Raw genomic sequence first — 20,930 nt, forward strand, 5'->3', positions numbered from 1 at the left:
TTTCTTGCTAGATTCAGGGATTGAAATTTAGTTTTATCAAAGCTGTCAGTCAGGCTCCTGTGAACCCACATTTACAAGAAACAGCCAAGAGTGTTTATAAACCTGACATCAATACAAAAACAAAATTATGTCCTTAGATGCCGATACATGTTATCTTATAACAATAAGTATGCTTTATAAACTGACAGGTTCAATCATGATATGCATTCAATACTTCATGTGCTGATTAATGTCTTTTTAACATCCAGTGACCAATATTACAGCCATGTTAGGACCATTACATGTAATTGGCATTTGCATGAACTCTTCTGATACTAGGCTAAATTACTGAGATTCATTTTAAGTAAGGGCCAGGGATAACACTCAAATCATGTTCAAATAATACAACATTTATCATATCAAAGTAAGACTCATCTGTTCAATTACTTTATTTTATGGAAAGGACAAAAATATACTGAACCTCTGGAAGTAAGATATGGACAACTAAAATTTTCAAGAATTTCTTAGTACAAAAAAAAACAAGCTTAGAATAAATGCAATTTTAATGAAGTTTGTTTTGTCCAAGAGCAATAATTGTGTTAAATATCATCATGGTGAAGTGAAGTTCAAATACCATATTAAAAGGGATTCGGCAATTTTCAGTCTAAAGCCCTTCTTTTTTTTTAATTCTAAGTTTATGAATGGAGAGGAATATTAAGTATAGATGCTAGTCATGCCTATCAATACTCAGTTTTTTGTCAAGTTATCTCTTTATAATTTAATCTACTGTGGATTCATTTTTATTTGAAGGATACCAATTTTTCATGGATTTTGTTTGTATAGGTAAACAAATTTAAATATTCCATGGAGTACACATTTTCTATAGGCTTCAATGCAGATTTTAGTAAACCCAGAAAATCAAGAATCCACAAAAGTATCCATGAAAATTGGTATTCACTAAAATAAATGGATGTCACTGTATATCGATCATGCCTATTATACATGTATAATGTACAGTTAAATAAATAAATGGGGAATGTTTTCATGGGACACAGATGATGCCACCGCTTGCATATAATGTTATAAAAGGACATAATGTTGTATTGTTACACTACAAGGCTCCGTGTTGAAGGCCGTACTTTGACCTATAATGGTTTACAAATTGTGACTTGGATGGAGAGTTGTCTCATTGGCACTCATATCACATCTTCTTATATTTAATAACTCAAAACGGTAAAAGTGACATACCCAAATTTGTACTTGATCTGAGTTTTGTGATAATAAGCATTGTGTGTAAGTTTCATAACATTTGGTTGAGGCAAACTAAAGTTAGAGAACAGAAACCAAAAATTCAGCAATTTTTCCATTTGTAAAGGGGCATAACTTTAGAACGATAAAAGTGAAGCCACCAAAATTCAAACTTGATCTGTATTTTGTGGTAATAAGCATTGTGTATAATTTCATAACGTTTGTTTGAGGCAAACTAAAGGTAGAGAACGGAAACCAATTTTGAGTTGTACGTATGTACAAGGGTAAAACTAAATACCCCCTCCGCTACGGAGAGGGCAGAAAAATAAGGAGATGTGGTATGACTTTTTGATATTTAAATGGTCCTGTACATTTTGCAATGGAAAGGATTGTCTTGAACTTAGTATTCAGGACAAAGTGTAATAAGCTTTTTACATGAATTTTTATTGGCAAATTGCATTTGTAGCTTACAGACACACCATCTAGTTCATTCTGATTTATTACCATCTAGATATGAATTCAGACATTTTCCATTTTGCACATTAAATCTATAGCTAGCTAGACAATCTATTATATTTGGAAATATTTATAGCATGGTCAATATAAGGTACAGGATAATCTTTACTTCTATAAATCAGATTTGTGTTATATATATTTACTTGGAGTACTGGTAGGTGATCGAATATCTGTGATCTGTTGAACTCCACTACAAAACTCGTCAAAACTTATTTTTCCTTTACCATTTGGGTCCAAAAGTTGAATGATACCTATTATTTCCTGAAAAAAGGCAAAATAAGTGACAAAACCTGTCTGTCTCAAAATTATGTATTAATATATAAAAGAAGATAAAAGAAAATACAAAACTAATTTTTATCTTGATTGAGTATCTAAGTATGGAGGTCCAAGTTGAGTTATTTTCCCCGGCTATTTCATCATATACCAAAGATTTCTGACTTGGGACAATTTCAATATATCATGCTTAAACTGACTCTGGCTTTTTTTAATATCAGTTTCTCCCACTCTTTATCAGCACTGTGTTAATACATGTAGAGCTTTATCTCCTTTTACCAAACAGAAGCAGAAACATACTAATATATAGTAGTATTTCTGAAGTTTAAAGAGGTTATTTGGTAATTTTATGTTCTTACATTCAAGTCTTTGTAGCAATAATCTGGGGAATCATGGACAAGATTGGTACCGATTCCTTAAAAAGTATTCCAGCTTTTCTAGCTATGTTTCTTTGCTTATTTTGACAAAACTGTACCAAAATTGGCTGCTAAAAGCAAATTATTATATCACTACATGTATATAAAATTGAGAATGGAAATGGGGAATGTGTCAAAGAGACAACAACCCGACCATAGAGCAGACAACAGCTGAAGGCCACCAATGGGTCTTCAATGCAGCGAGAAACTCCCGCACCCGGAGGCATCCTTCAGCTGTATATCACTATTTCACGTTCATTGATTGAACATAAAAAAAATCATATTTAATTTTTTTCTGTATCTCGTAGCTAATGCCCCTTTAAGTATCAGAGGTAGGTTTTGTTGGGTAAGGAGACGATTTTGATTTTTAACAAAGTTTTGAATTTTGAAACTTCAAGATTTTTTATAAAGCAGTGTTTATAAACACAATTTATATACATGTACAGGTAAGAAGTTTGACAAGAGGTTTTGTTTTAAAATAATTGTACACAGGTTATTCAGACACATGATTATATGTGATGTAAGTTCATAGTTTGAAATATTCTTATACCATAATTACTACCTCACCAAAAATGTAGAACTATACAGCCTAGATACAACATACAACGTATATGTACTTTTGTCAGAATTTTTATGTTGTATTTGTACATGTGCACTAAATATAGATCTAATAGTAAATTAAGTATTACAATACAGGAAATCTAATTGATTAATTTTAAGATAATTTGAAAGGTCTATATTTATTTAGTTGATACTGGATAGGAAAGTTAAAGTGATATATACCTACATGTATGGTATACATTCATGACACTCTTAACTTTCAATACCATGAATACTGAGACAAGACAAAGAATTAACAACTGTAAAAGCAACTGAGTTGAACATACATGATTTACATGTACGTAAATGGAGAAATTTACAATGGATAATATTCTTTAATAATGCATCATTTTTTGTGTAAAAAGGACATACATTGTAATTATAACACTCAATTTGCATTTGTTTTTATGGCTTAATCATCAAAACTATATGTCATTTCTTATTGAATTTACCATGCATGTAATGTGTACCATGGCTAATTTTCAACGATGCATGTTCTCCTTAGAAGCACAACAGGGATAAAAGGAGACATTGCGAATCATGTACAATATAGAATGCACATTAGTAATATGACATCCCTGCCTATCAAAAAGATGTCTTCTAAATCCCTGTAATGCATTATCTGAAACTGACATTTTCATCAAGTTTTGAATTTAATAGACATCATTGTTTAATGCAACTTGCATTCTGAATCTATGAAGCAAGATCGAATTGAACTTGTGTAAAACATCTAGTACTGTCACTACTGTGTACAATACAATTTGCAATTACTTTTACATGCATTATCTAAAACCAATAAGATAAAATGTACTTGTACATAGATTGACATGCAAAAAGAAATACAAATAATATATTAGGAATGGACATAAGCAAAATTAAAAGACACTTATGCAGTGAAAAATCATACATAAATTGTGCAAAAAATCATCTCCAGGAAGAAATAGTTAAGTCTTTTCTGAGTTGATACATAGTCCTAGTTTGTATGATGTAATGAAAATATGGGGCAATATTGCACATAGATACTATTAGCTACACAGTGTGCTAGTGACCTAAATACGATATATATGGGGTCAGTCAATTCAGTATGGGGTGAGAGCAAAGCATACCCCACTTGTAATTCAGAGTACCATAAAATAAGAAGTAGATGTCTGACAGATCTGAAAAATTATCATACAATACAACTTATCACTGTTGAGCTGCAAACAAAATAGGATGTTTTTTTGTGAGTAGGTTTGTTCAAGAAATGTGGGACGAATTTTTTTAAGTTCATTCAACTTACATGCACATACATATTGCAAAGTTCTAATTATCATCAAACAGGATATAGCTTTAGGTACATTTATCTGATAAATTGGTAAAGTGCTCACACCTTATAACTCATAGTACAACATGTATAATATCAAGCTGCTGACTAAATATGAAGCCATTCTGTTTAATGCAATATTTGTTTGGACAAATGGACGGACAGGGTAATTGCAACTATGATATAGGCCCATTCCTGGAGTAGTGTTATTAAAATTTACAAAATTGCAAATATGAACTTTGTCATATAAATCTCAATTACAATCAAGAAAAATGTATATAACAACCAATAATATTATAATATATTTATTGAATTTGGGGAATTAATATTCATCACCTATCCCTTGAAAATATAAAATAATGTAATATACATGTATCTTCACCATGTTCATAAATCATTATGATATGAATTATGTAATGCCATGGCAAGTTATTTTCTGTGGGATAAATATTAGCAGTATATACGTATCATTGGGACCCTCGTATAAACCTATGCAAAACAGTTTCACATAACTATCGTTTTCAAAATAACAGGGAAATGTAGTTTACATGTTGTACATTTGTTATGCATCTGACAAGCAGGTATTTTTAGCAGCTTGAGAAACAGGAAGCAACGAATTTGCACATTATTAGGAAATTATTGACCATATATTTGATTAAACTGAAACCATGTAAGTTAGTTGAGTCATTAACAAACTACCATTTAGTTCCAGCAGTAGGTGTCAATTGGTTTTGAATACTTAATGATTGCCAAGAATGATCTAATCAACATCTGTCACAGCTTACCTGGCCGTCAGATTCAGTACCAAAATGTTCCTTTGCCAAATTCTTAAAATGATCAATGGTTATAAATCCTTCTTTGTCCTCATCGCAGACATCAAATATATCTCTCAATTTGTCTCGAACGTCTTCTTCCATTTCGTGCTATATACACCCACCGAGTAATAAATTTACCTATATTGACCCCAAATGTTTACAGGTAGATTAACAATGTCTAACAAGAATCCATGATATCTCGGCCTATAACAAAATCGGACTATAACAAACTCGGCCTATAACATAATCGGCCTCCCAAAATCGGACTATAACAAACTCGGACTATACCAAACTCGGACTACTAGAAGAATATAAGTATGATGTTTTATTTTGTTTTTATTTGAAATTAATTATCAATACTTAATTTGAAATTAATAATGATTTACAATTAATTAAGTAATTTATTTTGAACATTTTAGAAGCGAGTAATATAAATGACGTTAACAAGATATGTATAAAAAGAAAATTAAGAATACATTCATTTAATAATGAAAATCTACCACTGATTTGTATTTCTGTATTATAATTTGTAATAATGTCCATCTCAAAATAATTTATCATATGCATATCTTAATTGATTCAACTGGAAATATGACATCATGCCACGTGTATTGTTGACACCTTTTTAATCACCATAATTTAAACTAACAACTGACACGTGTACTATTGACACCTATGTAATCACCCAAGTGAGAACAAAACTACCTGTAATTACATGAAATTGTGATTAACTAAATATCCAATATCCAGTATTTTCGCAGTAACAGCTTGTATATAACTGATGTTTTCAGGTTCCTTTTTTTTTGTTTGATTACAAATTTTATGTGATTATAAGACAGTGCAGTGAATTGTATGTTTCTGATCATACTTTGTTTGGTTGAATCTCAGTGTGATTTATCTGTACAATGTAATACTATATAATAAAGAAAACATAAGGTTTACAAATTTTATTTCAGCAGATGTCAACAAACATAACAATGATTTCGTCATTCAATAATATTTAATTACAAACGAATAATATGAAGCATATATAAAACACATAAAGCACCTTTAAAACTCAAAGGCATTTTGTCATCATCTACAAGACAGACAAAATGCAAATATAAATAATCATTGTCAAAGCACATTTAAAGCATACATAGCACATTTAAACCACAGCTACCACATTCAAAACATACATAGCACATACAGAATTCTGAGTCATATCTGAGACAAAATGCAAAAATGAATATTGTCAAGGCTAAAGCACAAGCATAAACACAGACAGGAGTAATTAACAGCTAGTCGTTGGACGGACCGTAGATGTTGCCACAATCGCGAAGTAGACGGGATGCTGTTATGTCACTTTCTGTGTACTGGTCCCATAACTGATGAAGACGACCTTCCAGCTCCTTGTAGCGGATGCGTTGGTTCCTGATGACCTGTTCTTCAGAAACCAATCGGACAGTTAGATCAACAAGCTTGGCTTCCCGATGAAGCGCCGGTACCAAGACGTAGAAGGCGGCATTAGCTTTCCCGATGTCGGAGTTGATCCTTGTGTGCCAACCTAAAATAGAATTAAATTATAAGAAAAGATGTATTTACATACATATACATTCATTAAAAACATGAAAAGAAAAAAGAAAGTTATTTGCCTCACCACAACAAAAGATAACCTTGAACTATAATGGTTTATTTTATAAATTGTGACTTGGATGGAGAGATGTCTCATTGGCACTCGTACCACATCTTTGTATATCTATATAATTTATATTGCAGTAATCCATGTCAATGGGAACGTCGTGTGATTACATGGAAATTAAGTTAAAATAAATTTAATAATTTTTCGTTACAATATAATAATGCCACCAGTTTGATAGGAAAATGAAATTCTTATATAAAATAAAATAATAAAAAATTCATACCTTCAACATCATTATTGGTCCTGATGCTGGTCTGAAAGATGTTCCAGTTGCGTGGGTGCCAAACAGTGTTGCAGAGCCATGTGTTGTCTACGTATCTTACTAGTTGCTTTAGCTCTGGAGATGTAGCTCTTGGTGAAAGCTTCTCGAAAGCCGGCTGGATGTCTGCAGCTGGTAAGAAGGGAAGTGCCATCAGCGATCGGATGTATCTGTACTCTGCACCCCTGCTGGTGTATGTGGTCTTGAGGCCCAACTCTTGCGTCTTGCGCCAAACTGCCTGGCCAAAATGAAAGGCACAACCTTTGATGGTGGAAGTAGAAAATTCCTTACGTATGGCTTTCCATGCACCTAGAAAAAGTAATTATAAATATAAATATGCATCATTGATCTCTGGTTAGATGAGGGGTCATTGGCAATCATACCATATCTTCATGTTTCTAGATTTCTATATATACATTAACTAATGAAACGCTATGTTTGGAAACAAATAAAATGTATCAACTCTGGTTGGATGTGGGGTCATTGGCAATCATACCACATGTTTATAGATTTCTGTATATACATATACTAATGAAACGCTATGTTTGTTTAAAAATAAAATGTATCAACTTTACAATTTCAACATAAACGCACTATTACAATTAGACGAGTGCCTACCTGGTTGTTTCTTCTTCTACATCATTGCACTTGGTACAGATGAAATTAACGGTCTCTTCACTTTGCATCATTGAACGATACTCCTTCATTGTGATACCTGAAGATGTAACAACATTATTTAAAAACAAATACTTTATAATGTTAATACCAGAAGTCACTTATACAAATTATGTATTTTTTGTTTTCACTTCAATCATAACAATTATATATAGTCGTATTCTTAAACATTATATATTGAAAGAGCTATGTTTTAGATTTTAAGTATTCATTTAGACCAATTCAAAATTATATATAATGTCAGCCCAAGCTTCTTTTTTAATGTTTTTAAAACATACATACTTTGAAAAAAAAAACAACAAACACTCCATATATAAATTAAACCCTTATAAGCCTGTCTATAGGAAGCTTATACAAAGAAGAAGAAGTATGCAAAATCATGCAATCAACTTTATTTTCCAAATGGTAATAAATGAATAATGAAGCAATACTTTTCTATCCATAGCAAGTAAAATATTTATCAATATCATTATGAACAAGAACAATATATAGAAGCACTTACCAGTATTACAAACTCTGTGTTGCCATAAACTACACGAATCACACTGTAAGGCATGTTGCTTTGTTGTCACTTTTCTGGAACACTCGACGCAGTGGTCGGTACCCATGTTGAGAATGATATGGGAATTTTTTTTCCATGTTATTTTATAGAACTATATGGTAAGATCAAAGAAATCTCTGTTGTTTTTTCAATTTTACTCCACATCTATTTTTAGATATATGTATAATAAATGTTTGCCTCGGCTTGCTTTTCTAAAAACATTGTATCTGTTTGATGTGACCATTTAAATATAATTACTTTTCAATTGGTGAATCCATTAATAAAGAATTACAGATTAGTGAAATTGTTAAGAAGCCATTCATTGTCAATCAAATTTCTCTTTGTTTGTATACTAATTATGAACACCAAGGATTAAACATAATACAAACACGCACACACGTCAATCATTAAAACATCTTTTGTCAATAAAAATAATAAACGAGAAAATCACAATAATATTTCAAAAAGAAGTTAATTATCCTCATTCAAACATATCAAATTCAACTCATATAACACATATTTAATATGATGGAGCTAAGTTTTATTTTAATACATTTCTATACAATGTTTTTTTTCAAAAATATTTATCATAATCTCAAAATTCGTATATAATTCTTATATATAAAGTTTGTTTTTTATTAAAGTGAGAAAAAAAAAACCACAAAACAATCTACTAATCGTAGTCCGAGTTTGTTCAATATATTTCCGCATATAAATAATGGTAGGCCGAGTTTGTTATAGTCCGAGTTTGTGATAGTCCGAGTTTGTGATAGGCCGATTTTGTTTTAGTCCGAGTTATCCAGCAGCGTCTAACAACACCCCAACGTCAACACCGGAAATGCATACGATTAGAATTATATCTACGAAAAATTGTCAGATTATAGTATACTGCATCTGTTATGATAAACGAAACTAACAATAAGTAACTCATAAATCATAACATAATAACTTGACTAAAAAAACACGTTCCAGCATGAACTCAGTGGCTTCAAATATTCATATTTGTGTGCGGATGAATTTGTGTATTCCCAATTTGATGTAACAGGGGACATAACCTATACAGGTGCTCGTTATTTTAAAAGCACTATATATACACATATGTCTCTGGCATAAACTATCATAAATTTTCTTCTGTAAATCTCTGGGGTAGTTAATTCCAAAAGTTTGCAGCTATGCCGCATACGGAATTGATGTCACAACTTGTTTTTTCTTAATACCTCTAGGCAGAGACATGCTGCTCAGAAGTATTTCTATGTCTGAATGATTCGAATATTTGTTATTTTTAACATTAATCAAATCATGTAGATTTTTTTTTATCAACATTTCATGATTTCAATTGTTTTACTCTATTTTTATATTTGCATACATTTCATTTAATATAAATTTAATTGTTCTGGACTTTGCGTGTTTTTACATGGATTAATTGTTATAATCTTGGATAAAGGACTAGATTTCAATAACTATTTATTTAATTACTTATCCTCAGTTTTAGTTTGAACATAGAACCTGCAGTCGACACTCCAAGTTATTCTTTTAATCTATTGTTAATCTTATTAATCCTTTAATTGCTTGTGCTACTAAATGTTGTTATTGTTTTTGTGTTACAGTGCATTTTGATTGGAGATTGTTGTTCTGTATTGTCGGACTGCTTGAATATTAGTTTAAGGAGCGAAATATTCTTTCTTGATTACTAAATTATAGTCGAAACGCCATCTAACCCGGTTAACCCGGTTATATTTGACACAAGCCCTCGGACCATCATCGGATACCCAGCTGAGCTTTACACGTGCAGCTGACCCCCAGCGACAGAAAAATGAATACGTAAAGAACACGCATTTTTGGTAGAGACTTGAGATACCAGCTGCCTGGTAATGGAACTACCTTTCAGAACAGAAACTTGCAGCATATGGACAACTGTCTATGTCAGTTTGTAGAAAAACGAACAACTAATTTTTTTTATGTTTATACTTATAATTCCTGACTGTTGTGTAAATACTGCTTGACCCATGTGGCTGTAATTTGCAAATAAAATTATTTTAAACAACGTTAGAAAACGTTATTTTGCTATAAGTGCAGATGTTTTGGCCATTTCGCCAGATTTTCATGGACGACCGGATAAAAAGTCAAGATCAAATTAAAATCAAAATAACGTCGGGATGCAGAAGGACGAGAAAAAAAAGAAAGAGATGTGGTTTTTTTCTTTTTCTTTGCGCGTAACTTAATGATCGGGTGCATTAAAAAGACTTAAATTCGAAATGAAAAGCGTTCATTATGAAAAGTTGAGGAAAAAAAACATAATGGTGTAATTAGTGAGCGAGACGATATAAAGAAACAACGGATAATTAAGACACACTAAAAATCTAGGAAGTACGGGAACGCGTGTCAGACCTGGAAGAATATAGTTCTGTAGGATGTACACGTACGACCAGAGATGTGAAGCAATTGACCAGCAATTTAAATAGAATATGAACGTGAAAAGGAACATATGCAAAATAAAATAAATAAGCTAAAAGACGAATTTGATTATTTTTGGGAAAATGTACGAGAGCATAATTATTCCCGGACCATAACTATCGTTATTGTTTTCTCAGGACAGCACTTAACCAAGGAGGAAATCCTGAATAATCATAGGTCTGTTCTATAGTCCTTTGGAATTACAACCGAAGATTTAGAAATGGATCTTCATTCACTGTATTGGATGCCTAAATTACATAAGTGTCCTTACAAATAACGTTTTATTGCTAGGTCTTCCAAGTGCTCCACGAAACTTCTTTCCAAATTAACATCAATTTTATCAGCAATCAAAGCTGGTCTTCAATGTGATTATGAAACTACATATTCTTGGGGCGACACAAATCATAGTAAGGTACTAAAAAAATCTAAAGAGCTGTTATACATACAATCTAATCCTCTTTCCTCTTGCAATAGTATGAAAACATTTGACTTTTCTACCCTTTACACAAGTATTCCCTGTTCCAAACTAAACGACACATTGAAAGAATTGGTCCTGCTTTGTTTCATAAAAAAGAATTGTCAAATTAGATACAACTATCTTTTCTTAGGAAGGGATAAATCTTACTATGTAAAAAATCAACAACAAAAAATTTATGAAACTGACATTATAAAGATGCTTAATTTCTTGATTGACAACATATTTGAGTTTGAATGTCCCCCTGGAATCTTTCGCCTCTCTTGACACAATCATCACACACACTTTGGAACAATTCTAGATGAAAAGTAAGACCCGGGACGAGTTTTCAGAAGCCACGGGAACATATGACCGGATTGTCAGGACTTGCATGTGTGAAATTCGTTTTATCAACATTTTATTATTTCAATTGTTTTGCTCTATATTTATCATATTTGCTTATAATATTTCATTTCATACTTCATATTTTATTGTTCTGGACTTTGTGTAAATTTAGACATGAGTGTTTTACACAGATTAACTGGCATAACATAACATTTACACATTGTTTTCTCTTTTGTAAGCAGCTCTGTAATAAATTAACAAAACTACATGATAAACCAGAAGTTTTCATTTTAAATAATAATAACTCATTAGTAAACAGTCGAATGCATCAAATAAGTCCATCATTATTGCTGCCAATTTTTTTTTTCGTCCAACGCTCCTTTCAATTCTCGATAACATTTAAAAAGTAAGATAACAAAATACCGAACTCCACGGAAAATTCAAAACGGAAAGTCCTTAAGCAAATGGCAAAATCAAAAGTTCAAACACATCAAACGAATGGAAAACAACTGTCATATTCCTGACTTGGTACAGGGATTTCCTTATGTGGAAAATGGTGGATTAAACCTGATTTTATAGCTAGCTAAACTTCTCACTTGTATGACAGTCGCATAGAATTCAATTATATTGACAACAATGTGTGAGCAAAACAAAGACATAAATAGGGGTAAAAATGTCAAAAATTTGGGTACAACAGTCAACATTGTTTTATAGTCTTAATTACTATAAAAATAAATAACTATTTCAACAAAGTAAAACAAAATGGCATATAGACACTCTATAGACAAAGTACATAAGCAAAAAATAAAAGACAAAAATACAAAAATGGCCATAGCACAATAAAACAATGGCGGGATGTATGAATGAATACCGAGCCACGCCAAAAGTATATTACCAAAAATGGAATAAACAGTAAAGGTTAAAAATATACAAAGACAAATAAAAAGTGCACTGTAACACGTTATTAAGATGATAAACAACGTCAGTACCTAGAATCTATATTTCAAGAACATCAGGTATTATTTGTGCAGTGAGGTCTTGGTATATCTTCCGATGAACTATTTTAGAAAAAGGACGAGACGTTCTTTGACACAACCCTGGTTCATCAACTTTCTGCTCAGGCACTGGTGACGTTTTCTAAAGTCTCGAGTAGCAGCTGCAAGCTCTTGAATACCGAATGAATTTGGAAATGTATATCCCATATGCAGGTGAAGTTGGTATATTGCTGCTAAGGTGGGGAAATTTATAATTTCAAAATTAAAATCGTCTCGTTTGTCATAGATTCCGGTACTGAGATGACCGCTTATGTCAAATTCGAGGTACAAGTCTAAAAATTAGGCGGAGGAAGCCTTGTCTGATATTTCTTTACTTTCTAGTTCTGGAGGATATATAAACGGAACCCAATCAGAAAAGTTTTGGATAGATATATAATGGAAAGAACATCATCAATATATCTGAATGTGAAATTAAACGATCTGGCTTCTTTGATCTTCGTGTTTTTGATCATTGCCTGATGGAACGCCGACTCATATGAAAAAAAGAAGAGGTAGGCAAGAAGAGGCGCACAGTTTCACTTTAAGGAGGACAGTTTGACACCCATACCCGATAAATGCAGATAACAGGGAATTTAATAAAAAAAAACACAGCTAGTTGATAAAAAATAAGTTTTTTTAAATTTAGAAATACTTGGCAACACAATAACTGGATGATAATATTCTTTGTCATAGTTATATTATATCTTGCTTAATAAAGTAAAAAAAAACCCCAGAAATCTCTCTTTAAAGAAACAGAATACATAGACAAAGATGCAAAAATAACGACAGACAAAAGGCTGCAAACTGCATTATGTTGAGAAATGTCCCCATATAATCTTTTAAGAGATTAAATTAGGACCACTCAGTTAATCAGAATTGCTCATTGATTTTTAATTGGATTTTATCATCTGCTAAGACAAAACCATCTGCTTAGAAACTATCATCTGCTAAGACAAAACCATCTGCTTAGAAACTATCATCTGCACAGATATATATTCGATTACATGGGTTCAAAGGACAAACATTGGTACTAGAATTAGGCTATAAGTTTGAGAAGGTTTTACTTGTGGATATGTGGTATGATTATAAAAGCTTGTTCAGGACACGCATAACAATCTACTACCAAGACACTGCACCTACTGCTCGAATTCCGCAAGTAGAATCTTCTCAAGCTTCTTGCCCAATTCAAAAGACTACGACAGCTGAAATATGTCAAACCCGGCCTACACAACTTGCCCGGTTCGATCTATCCTACGAAAACAACTATGAAAAAACCTCATTGACACTAGGTTGCAGATTTACACTGTACCAACGTACTTACTAATTATACATTTTTTGGCTCTAATTCTGAATGGGAATGAGGTACAGTCGAACCTCGATAGGTAGAATTCGTATTACTAATTGACATATCTTTACATGAATGTAAATGATAAAGTATCAACTTCAAAAAAAAAAGAGAAAAAACAATGGATAACCTTCATAATTATATTTTTGTCTTGCTTTATTAAACACTATCTGAATCATACTTAGTAGTAAGGGAATATCAAACAAAAACCAGTCCTTCCATCAGACTACCAAACAACAAAAGAACTGGTTACTTCACTATGACATTGACACAAACACAGACAAACAGAATATAGAAAGTAAAAGTGTCAAGTTGAAATGGTGAAATTAAAAACATTATTGTTCCTTCCGCCAAAAATAGAGAGAAGATATATACTAAGGTGAATTCAAATACCGTAAATCGAAGAAAAATAGACAACACCTGGGGGAACTCGTGTACCTTGTAAGGGTAAAAACAGTTCCTGCTCCAATAGCATCACCGTCCTATTCCTCATGACAAAAAAAAATCTGATGGTAAGCCGCATTCAATGATGTCACAATCGAGTAAATGAGCTATGATAAGTGGAAAATATCCGTGGTTATCTTTGACACATATTTACCATTTCGGCCAACCTAACGTGACATACTTAAAAAGTTCGAAGAAATGGATTTCATAAAGAGGTCGAAGATACCCAGGGGGCAATAAAAAGACACGATTTAAAAAAAAACTACACCATGCATGACAAAAAAAAACAAAACAACGAAAATACAATTCCATAAAACATTAACAAAATAAAGGTGGCGAACTCAGATACTTTGAAAGGGTAAGCACTTCCTGTTCCACTAATAACACTGGTGTATTGCTTAAAATAAGTAAAAAGTTAGTGCCAAGTAGCATTCCCCTTTGACAGGCGAACATATCCGTTATCATTTGTAACAGATACTTCATAATGGTTAACCAAAATCATGTTGGTGATCGTTAAACTTTGCAAGTGATATATTCAGCTTTATAATTTGTAACCCTTTGTTCAAAATCCTAATTGAAAGAAGTGACCGTTCAAAATCGAGAAAGGAACGCATCAACTGAGAGATATACATTTGCATTTCCATAAACAGGTTGAACAGGAATGTTGCTAAGTAGAAAAGGAAAGTTCACAAAGGGGAAAACTAAAAGTAAAGTTTTCAGTTCTCTACCGACGCTCATTGTAAATCCGTGGATAAAACTGAATCTGTAGTATCCTTTATTCTAAGTAAAATTGAATAAAAACAGTCAACACATTTTAAATTATTCAGTGACAGGACATCATCTATATAGCGGGGAGTGAAGGTCTACAATAATACCTGCTTATTTTCACTCTCCGTGATAAACTCCTACTTGAAGTTTCCAAAGTAATTCCGACTGCTTGTTGAAAGACACCTCCTCCAAACGTAGCAAATATGTTTTCAAGCATTTTGATGATTTCAGTTTCAAAGAATTGTTTTTATTTTCAGAGTGGTTTTTCAAAGTATGATATGACCCTTACAAAAATCGTTTGTACAATTAAATGAGATTGTTTGTTCATATGATGATGTTAATTCTGAATTATTTTTACTCTCTCGATTTTAATAAATCACATGTCCCACGTAGAAGTCCATTGGTACCACCGATTTTATGTGTTTGAGATACAATGGATAGTGTTCAACTTGGTTCTTGGAAAAGATACAATGAACCCGTAGTGTATTAGAGTGTATTTAAGCAAATCATAATCAAATTAAATTTACTGCACAAAATGCTCAAAGACTAAGACGACATATTCTTGACGCAGATTCGTTTTTTTTCAGAAGAACCTGATGAACCAGCTGAAGACATATGTTCATTATTTGTATTGCAAGTTCCTGATGAAGCAGACTTTCAATTGCATGACCAAGATGATGTGTTAAGCCTCATCAAAAACGATAACCCTGACCTAGAAAATGTTCCCTTTATTATATAAAATCTATACTATTAAACGAGAAGACCTCATGTTGTGTGTCGCTTCTCTTCCTTCCACAATAAACAAATCACCATGCCTCTGTGTCCTATAGGTACCGTGCATAGTCGCATTTGTCATCTATTCTTATGATTATTCAGTTTGGGTTATTTTGGGAGAAAAACGAAAATAAAGACGTCCGGATATTGTTTCCGTCATCAGACCGACTTTTAAGTCATAGACAAGACTTCGGTTTTAAACTTACAAATAATTTTCATAAGTCCTCGGGGACAGGACAATCATTATCGCGTTTATCTGCATGTATACTATGATTATATACTACTATAATATATAGAGACTCTGTACATATTATAGCAGTGATCGCCGTGGAGAAGAAACTTGGAATTGATAGTTAGTAGCACATACTTTATTTATAATATACGTATGTTCATAGGACTTCATAGTATACAGAAACTCGAAAATAATGGAATTCAACAGAAAAAAATAATAACGGACTTTGGAAAAAAGAGAGAGGGCTTAAAAATTTCGTCCCGTCTCCAAGTACCTATGACTTTTGATACCTTTTCTGAAATTGTCCAGACATAACAGTGGCGGATCCAGATATTTTCATAAGGGGGGGGGGGGGAGGGGGGGGGGGCACTGACTGCCTAAGAGGGGTCCCGCTCCATTCATGCATCATTGATTCCCTATATAATCAACAAATTTTCCCACAAAAGGGGGAGTGGGGGGGTCCGAGCCCCCTGAAAAACCCTCTAAATCCGCTTCCTCATGTAATCTTTTACAAAAATTCATCCTACAACAGTTTGCATACTTTCAACCAAGCTTTAAATGCCCGCGATTTCGCGGGTGTGTTCTAGTAAGTATAACTTGAGATGGGTGGGATTTTGATGGGATGATACACTTTATTAAATATTTTGGTTGAACAAAACAAACAAATATTGTCCACGATTGTTTTGCTGAGTGAAACCACAAAAATTCGAATTTATAACTTATTTTTGTTCTATAGTTTAAGTTTGATAAATTTCAAATACCTATTTCTGGTGACCTTTTTAATGCATGCAGTATGAGGTAAAATATATATATATATTTTTTATCATTATTGACTTTATTTCCTTCACACAAAGCTCAGTTATATCATATCATTTAGATAACACAGTCAAAATATTACCTCCCTTGCATACACTGAAAACTTCGATCTTTTAAATGTTTGTCCCGTTTAGTAAGGACGCTATTAATTATAACGTCATTAGAAAACCATCTGGTAAATAGTATCAATAAAAATAAATTCAATTGATAATTTTTTATCCATATTATGTTATCCTTTCCCTCCTAAAATAGCAAACGACTGATACAACAGGCTCGAAGAGCTTTGTGTAAAATTGGATTAAAATGGTGATATGCGAATAAATTCCTAGATAACCAGCTTCAATTTAATTTTCTACTGGCTGTATACCTCTCTGGAACATGCCAATTATCTGTAAATGTATGCAGATTTATGAGAGAAATTCAGGAAAACAATTCCAAATGAATCGAATGATATCACAGGCACTTGTCTCTGAAAAAAAAATAATTTCTATATACTTTAATATCATAAAGGTATTTTTTTCAGACAATTGCCTGTGATGGATATGCAGCAAGGTTAACACGTTTGAAATTAAGTTACTAAGCAATTTAAAACGGACGATATCCCGATGTAAATGTTGAATGCGAATACATCGAGAAGACCGCAAATACATGTACAAAAATCGAGAAGACCGCAAATACATGTACAAAAATCGAGACGACCTATAATTCTTAAAATTGTAAAGACAAAAATAATAAAACATTTTTTAACGGATAACCTTCTTTGTAAAATATTCATCTTTAATAGTTTAAGCGACACAGACACAACTTTTAAATCGTTATATTCAAGAAAAGACAATATTTCTATGTTGAAAGTTCACGTGACAAGAGCAGACCGGCGTACTCGAAAATTTAGATATGAAAAATAGGTATATTTTGGGAAATTGTAACATGATAAGGACTATGTGGAACACTCTGAAAATTAGGGACTTAAAAGAGCTTTAGATTTTGTATGTTCATGATTTTTTCCAATTTTTTTATCAATATACAGCAAAGATAAATATTTTCAAAATTTTAGTTTCACAAGTTTCTAATGTAATTATCTCGATAAATCATGAAAATAAAACATTATGTATTAGCATGTTTATTTCTTATAACACATTTAACATACTATTTCTTTAAAATGTACAAATGTCGCTTAGAAATAACTTTTAATCAGTATCGTGACATGCATTGTTTAACTATTTATTTTGTAGACTTTTTCCTAATAAGTGTCACTTTTCTATTGTTGTCGCGTTGTAGGTTTGGCCACTGAACATGAGAAACCCAAATAAAAATATTAAGACAGTTTAACGTATTTGAGAATCATTAAACTGACAACATTCATTCGAAAAAAGAGTTTACGTGTGTTAAATACATGCTGGACTATGGCATGGTATTGGTTGCAAAAATTTGATATTTTTCATTTAAATTCAATATTTCTTATTTAATTGGTATATTTCTTCATTTAAATGCAATATTTTTTTTATTTGAATGGTATATTTTTTCATTTAAATGCAATATTTTTTATTCAAATGGTATAATTTTTCATTCAAATGGTATAATTTTTCATTCAAATGGTATAATTTTCATTCAAATGCAATAGTTTTTATTCAATTGGTATAAAATGTCATTTGAATGCAATATTTTTTATTCAATTGGTATAGTAGTTTTTTTATTTATATGCAATAATTGCATTATGGGAAATTCTTTGACGTCATAAGGTCAAATTTGCAACAACGTTTGTGATTGGTCGGAAATTGTTTGGATTTCCCCCTTTCTTTCTAAACATGGGTGACCAAGAATTAAAAAAACGCGTCAGAATATCGTCCCTCTAACTAAATCTAACGTTCGTGCGAGTCCTGCACTGGCTGTTAAAATCTTGTGGTCATACCTAGGTTTTCTATTGCAAAATTTCGATGGTCAAAACGTTCTGTCCACTTTTCAAAAACCGTTTCATTGTATATGGATTTATATGCAAGTATATCGTTTTTTTAAATAGATTTGACACCGTTGGTTTTCCCGTTTGAATGGTTTTACACTTCTAATTTTTGGGGCCCTTTATAGCTTGCTGTTCGGTTTGAGCCAAGGCTCCGTGCTGAAGACCGTACGTTGACCTTTAATGGTTTACATTTACAAATTATGACTCCCAAGGATTGAGAGTTGTCTCATCGGCACTCATACCTCATCTTCTTATATCTATATACAACGTAAACCAGACGTTTCTCAGACTGTTTTCCTTTTAATAAATCCTTTGCCGCGCGTTGTGTACTGATTGATAACTCAGTCTGGGAGAACAAGATTTATTTCAGTACCAGTTGTAATTAGGTTTGAGCAAACTTCCAGTTATTGTAAATACTCTTATGTCGGTGCTTTGTGTCTATTGTCTTAATGTTAGTTTTTTTGTGTGTCTCGTACCGATCTTTTGAGTTAATTTGCTGATTTGTGCAGGTTGTTATTTTATTGTACTGTCACACCACTGTCCCAGCTTCGGGATGGGTTGCTCACAAACATGTTGTTGTACTGTTACACCGCTGTCCCAGATTAGGGGGAGGATTGGGATCCCGCTAAAACATGTTTAACCCCGCCACAGTCTGTATGTATGTGCTTGTCCCAAGTCAGGAGCCTGTAATTCAGTGGTTGCCGTTTGTTGCTTTGTTATACATATTTGTGTTTCGTTCATTTTTTTGTACATTACTTCGGCCGATAGTTTTCTCGATTGAATTGTTTTACATTTTTGATTTCGGGGCCTTTTATAGCTGACTATGCGGTGTAGGCTTTGCTTATTGTCGAAGGCCGTACGGTGACTTATAGCTGTTGATTTCTGTGTCATTTGATCTCTTGTGGAGAGTTGTCTCATTTGCAATCATACCACATCTTCGTTTTTATATCCACCCTGCCATATTATTTATTTGCCTGTCCCAGGGATAAAGCCTGTAGTTTAGTGGTTGTCGTTGGTTCTTGTCTCGGCTCATATTTGATATTTTGTAAATTGTTTTGTTATGTATAATTAGGCTGTTAGTTTTTTCGTTTGAATTGTTCACACTTTTCATGTCGGGCCTATTATAGACGACTTTACAGTATCAGGTTTTTGTCATTGTTGAAGGCCTTACGATTGTCTACAAAAAGCATTTGTCTACATGACGACAAAAAGCTCTACAGAGCTTATGTTTGTAGTATTTCATGTAACCCGACTTAAAATAAATTTTTCTTATCTTATCTTATATTATCTATAATTGCTTACATCCACTTCATATTTGAACTCCGGTGGATAGTTGCCTTTATTAGCAATCATATTCCATCTCTTCATTTTTATATTATATACGTGACCTCTAAACTCGTGTTTTCCTGAACAAGCATGAAATAATTTTCACTGGGCGTTAAAATAAGCAACAAACAATCAATCAATTTAAACTTGTGTTAAATAAGAGGAAAACCATTTGATATTTATTTATTTGTTGGGGTGGGGGACAGAAGGATTTCATATATGAATATGGTTGCCTGGTAAGAGCTGAAAAATAGGCATGATTAGCGACAGATTGAAATGAATAATAATGCCCTCTCTTCCCTTCCCCATCCTTCATCTATAAATTTAAACTGACCACCACGGAATAGCCCAATAGTGTTGAAAGTAGCGTTAAACACCAATCAATCAAAATCCCTTCCCTAGAATATCAAATAATCGTCCCTTAACTGTTATTGTCCGTGTAGTTCTTATATTTATCCAGCTTATCGTTCTACAGGGATGTCCTACTAAGGCTGTCATACCATAAAAACGTTTATAAAACAGCTCACATTCTAATATATCTGCATTCATAAATTTATTAATTTCATTTAGACTAAACGACGCCATTTTTGTTATGTGCCTCTGCCGTTTTATCAAAAAAGAAGAGGCGGAAGAGAGCCAGAAGATCGTCCCAATGCAAAAAAATAAAACAGAAAT

At 32.6% G+C, this 20,930-nt stretch overlaps 1 protein-coding gene across 7 annotated transcripts in view; it reads right to left on the minus strand.

The window, feature by feature from the left end:
* The window catches only part of LOC127708962 (rab11 family-interacting protein 4A-like), a 37,231-nt gene extending 31,895 nt beyond the window's left edge, over positions 1-5,336 (minus strand). For all 7 annotated transcript variants that reach the window (XM_052214188.1, XM_052214187.1, XM_052214185.1 and 4 more), the window contains exons 1-2: positions 5,121-5,336; positions 1,887-2,004 (exon numbers count right to left, since the gene is read on the minus strand). In XM_052214188.1, the coding sequence (XP_052070148.1) occupies positions 1,887-2,004; positions 5,121-5,252 (250 nt within the window). In that variant the 5' untranslated portion in view covers positions 5,253-5,336. The remainder of the gene's footprint in view (positions 1-1,886; positions 2,005-5,120) is intronic.
* Positions 5,337-20,930: the final 15,594 nt, after the last annotated feature.

Source organism: Mytilus californianus, unplaced genomic scaffold (genome assembly GCF_021869535.1).
Source record: "Mytilus californianus isolate M0D057914Y unplaced genomic scaffold, xbMytCali1.0.p SCAF_7, whole genome shotgun sequence".
Classification (NCBI taxonomy): domain Eukaryota; kingdom Metazoa; phylum Mollusca; class Bivalvia; order Mytilida; family Mytilidae; genus Mytilus; species Mytilus californianus.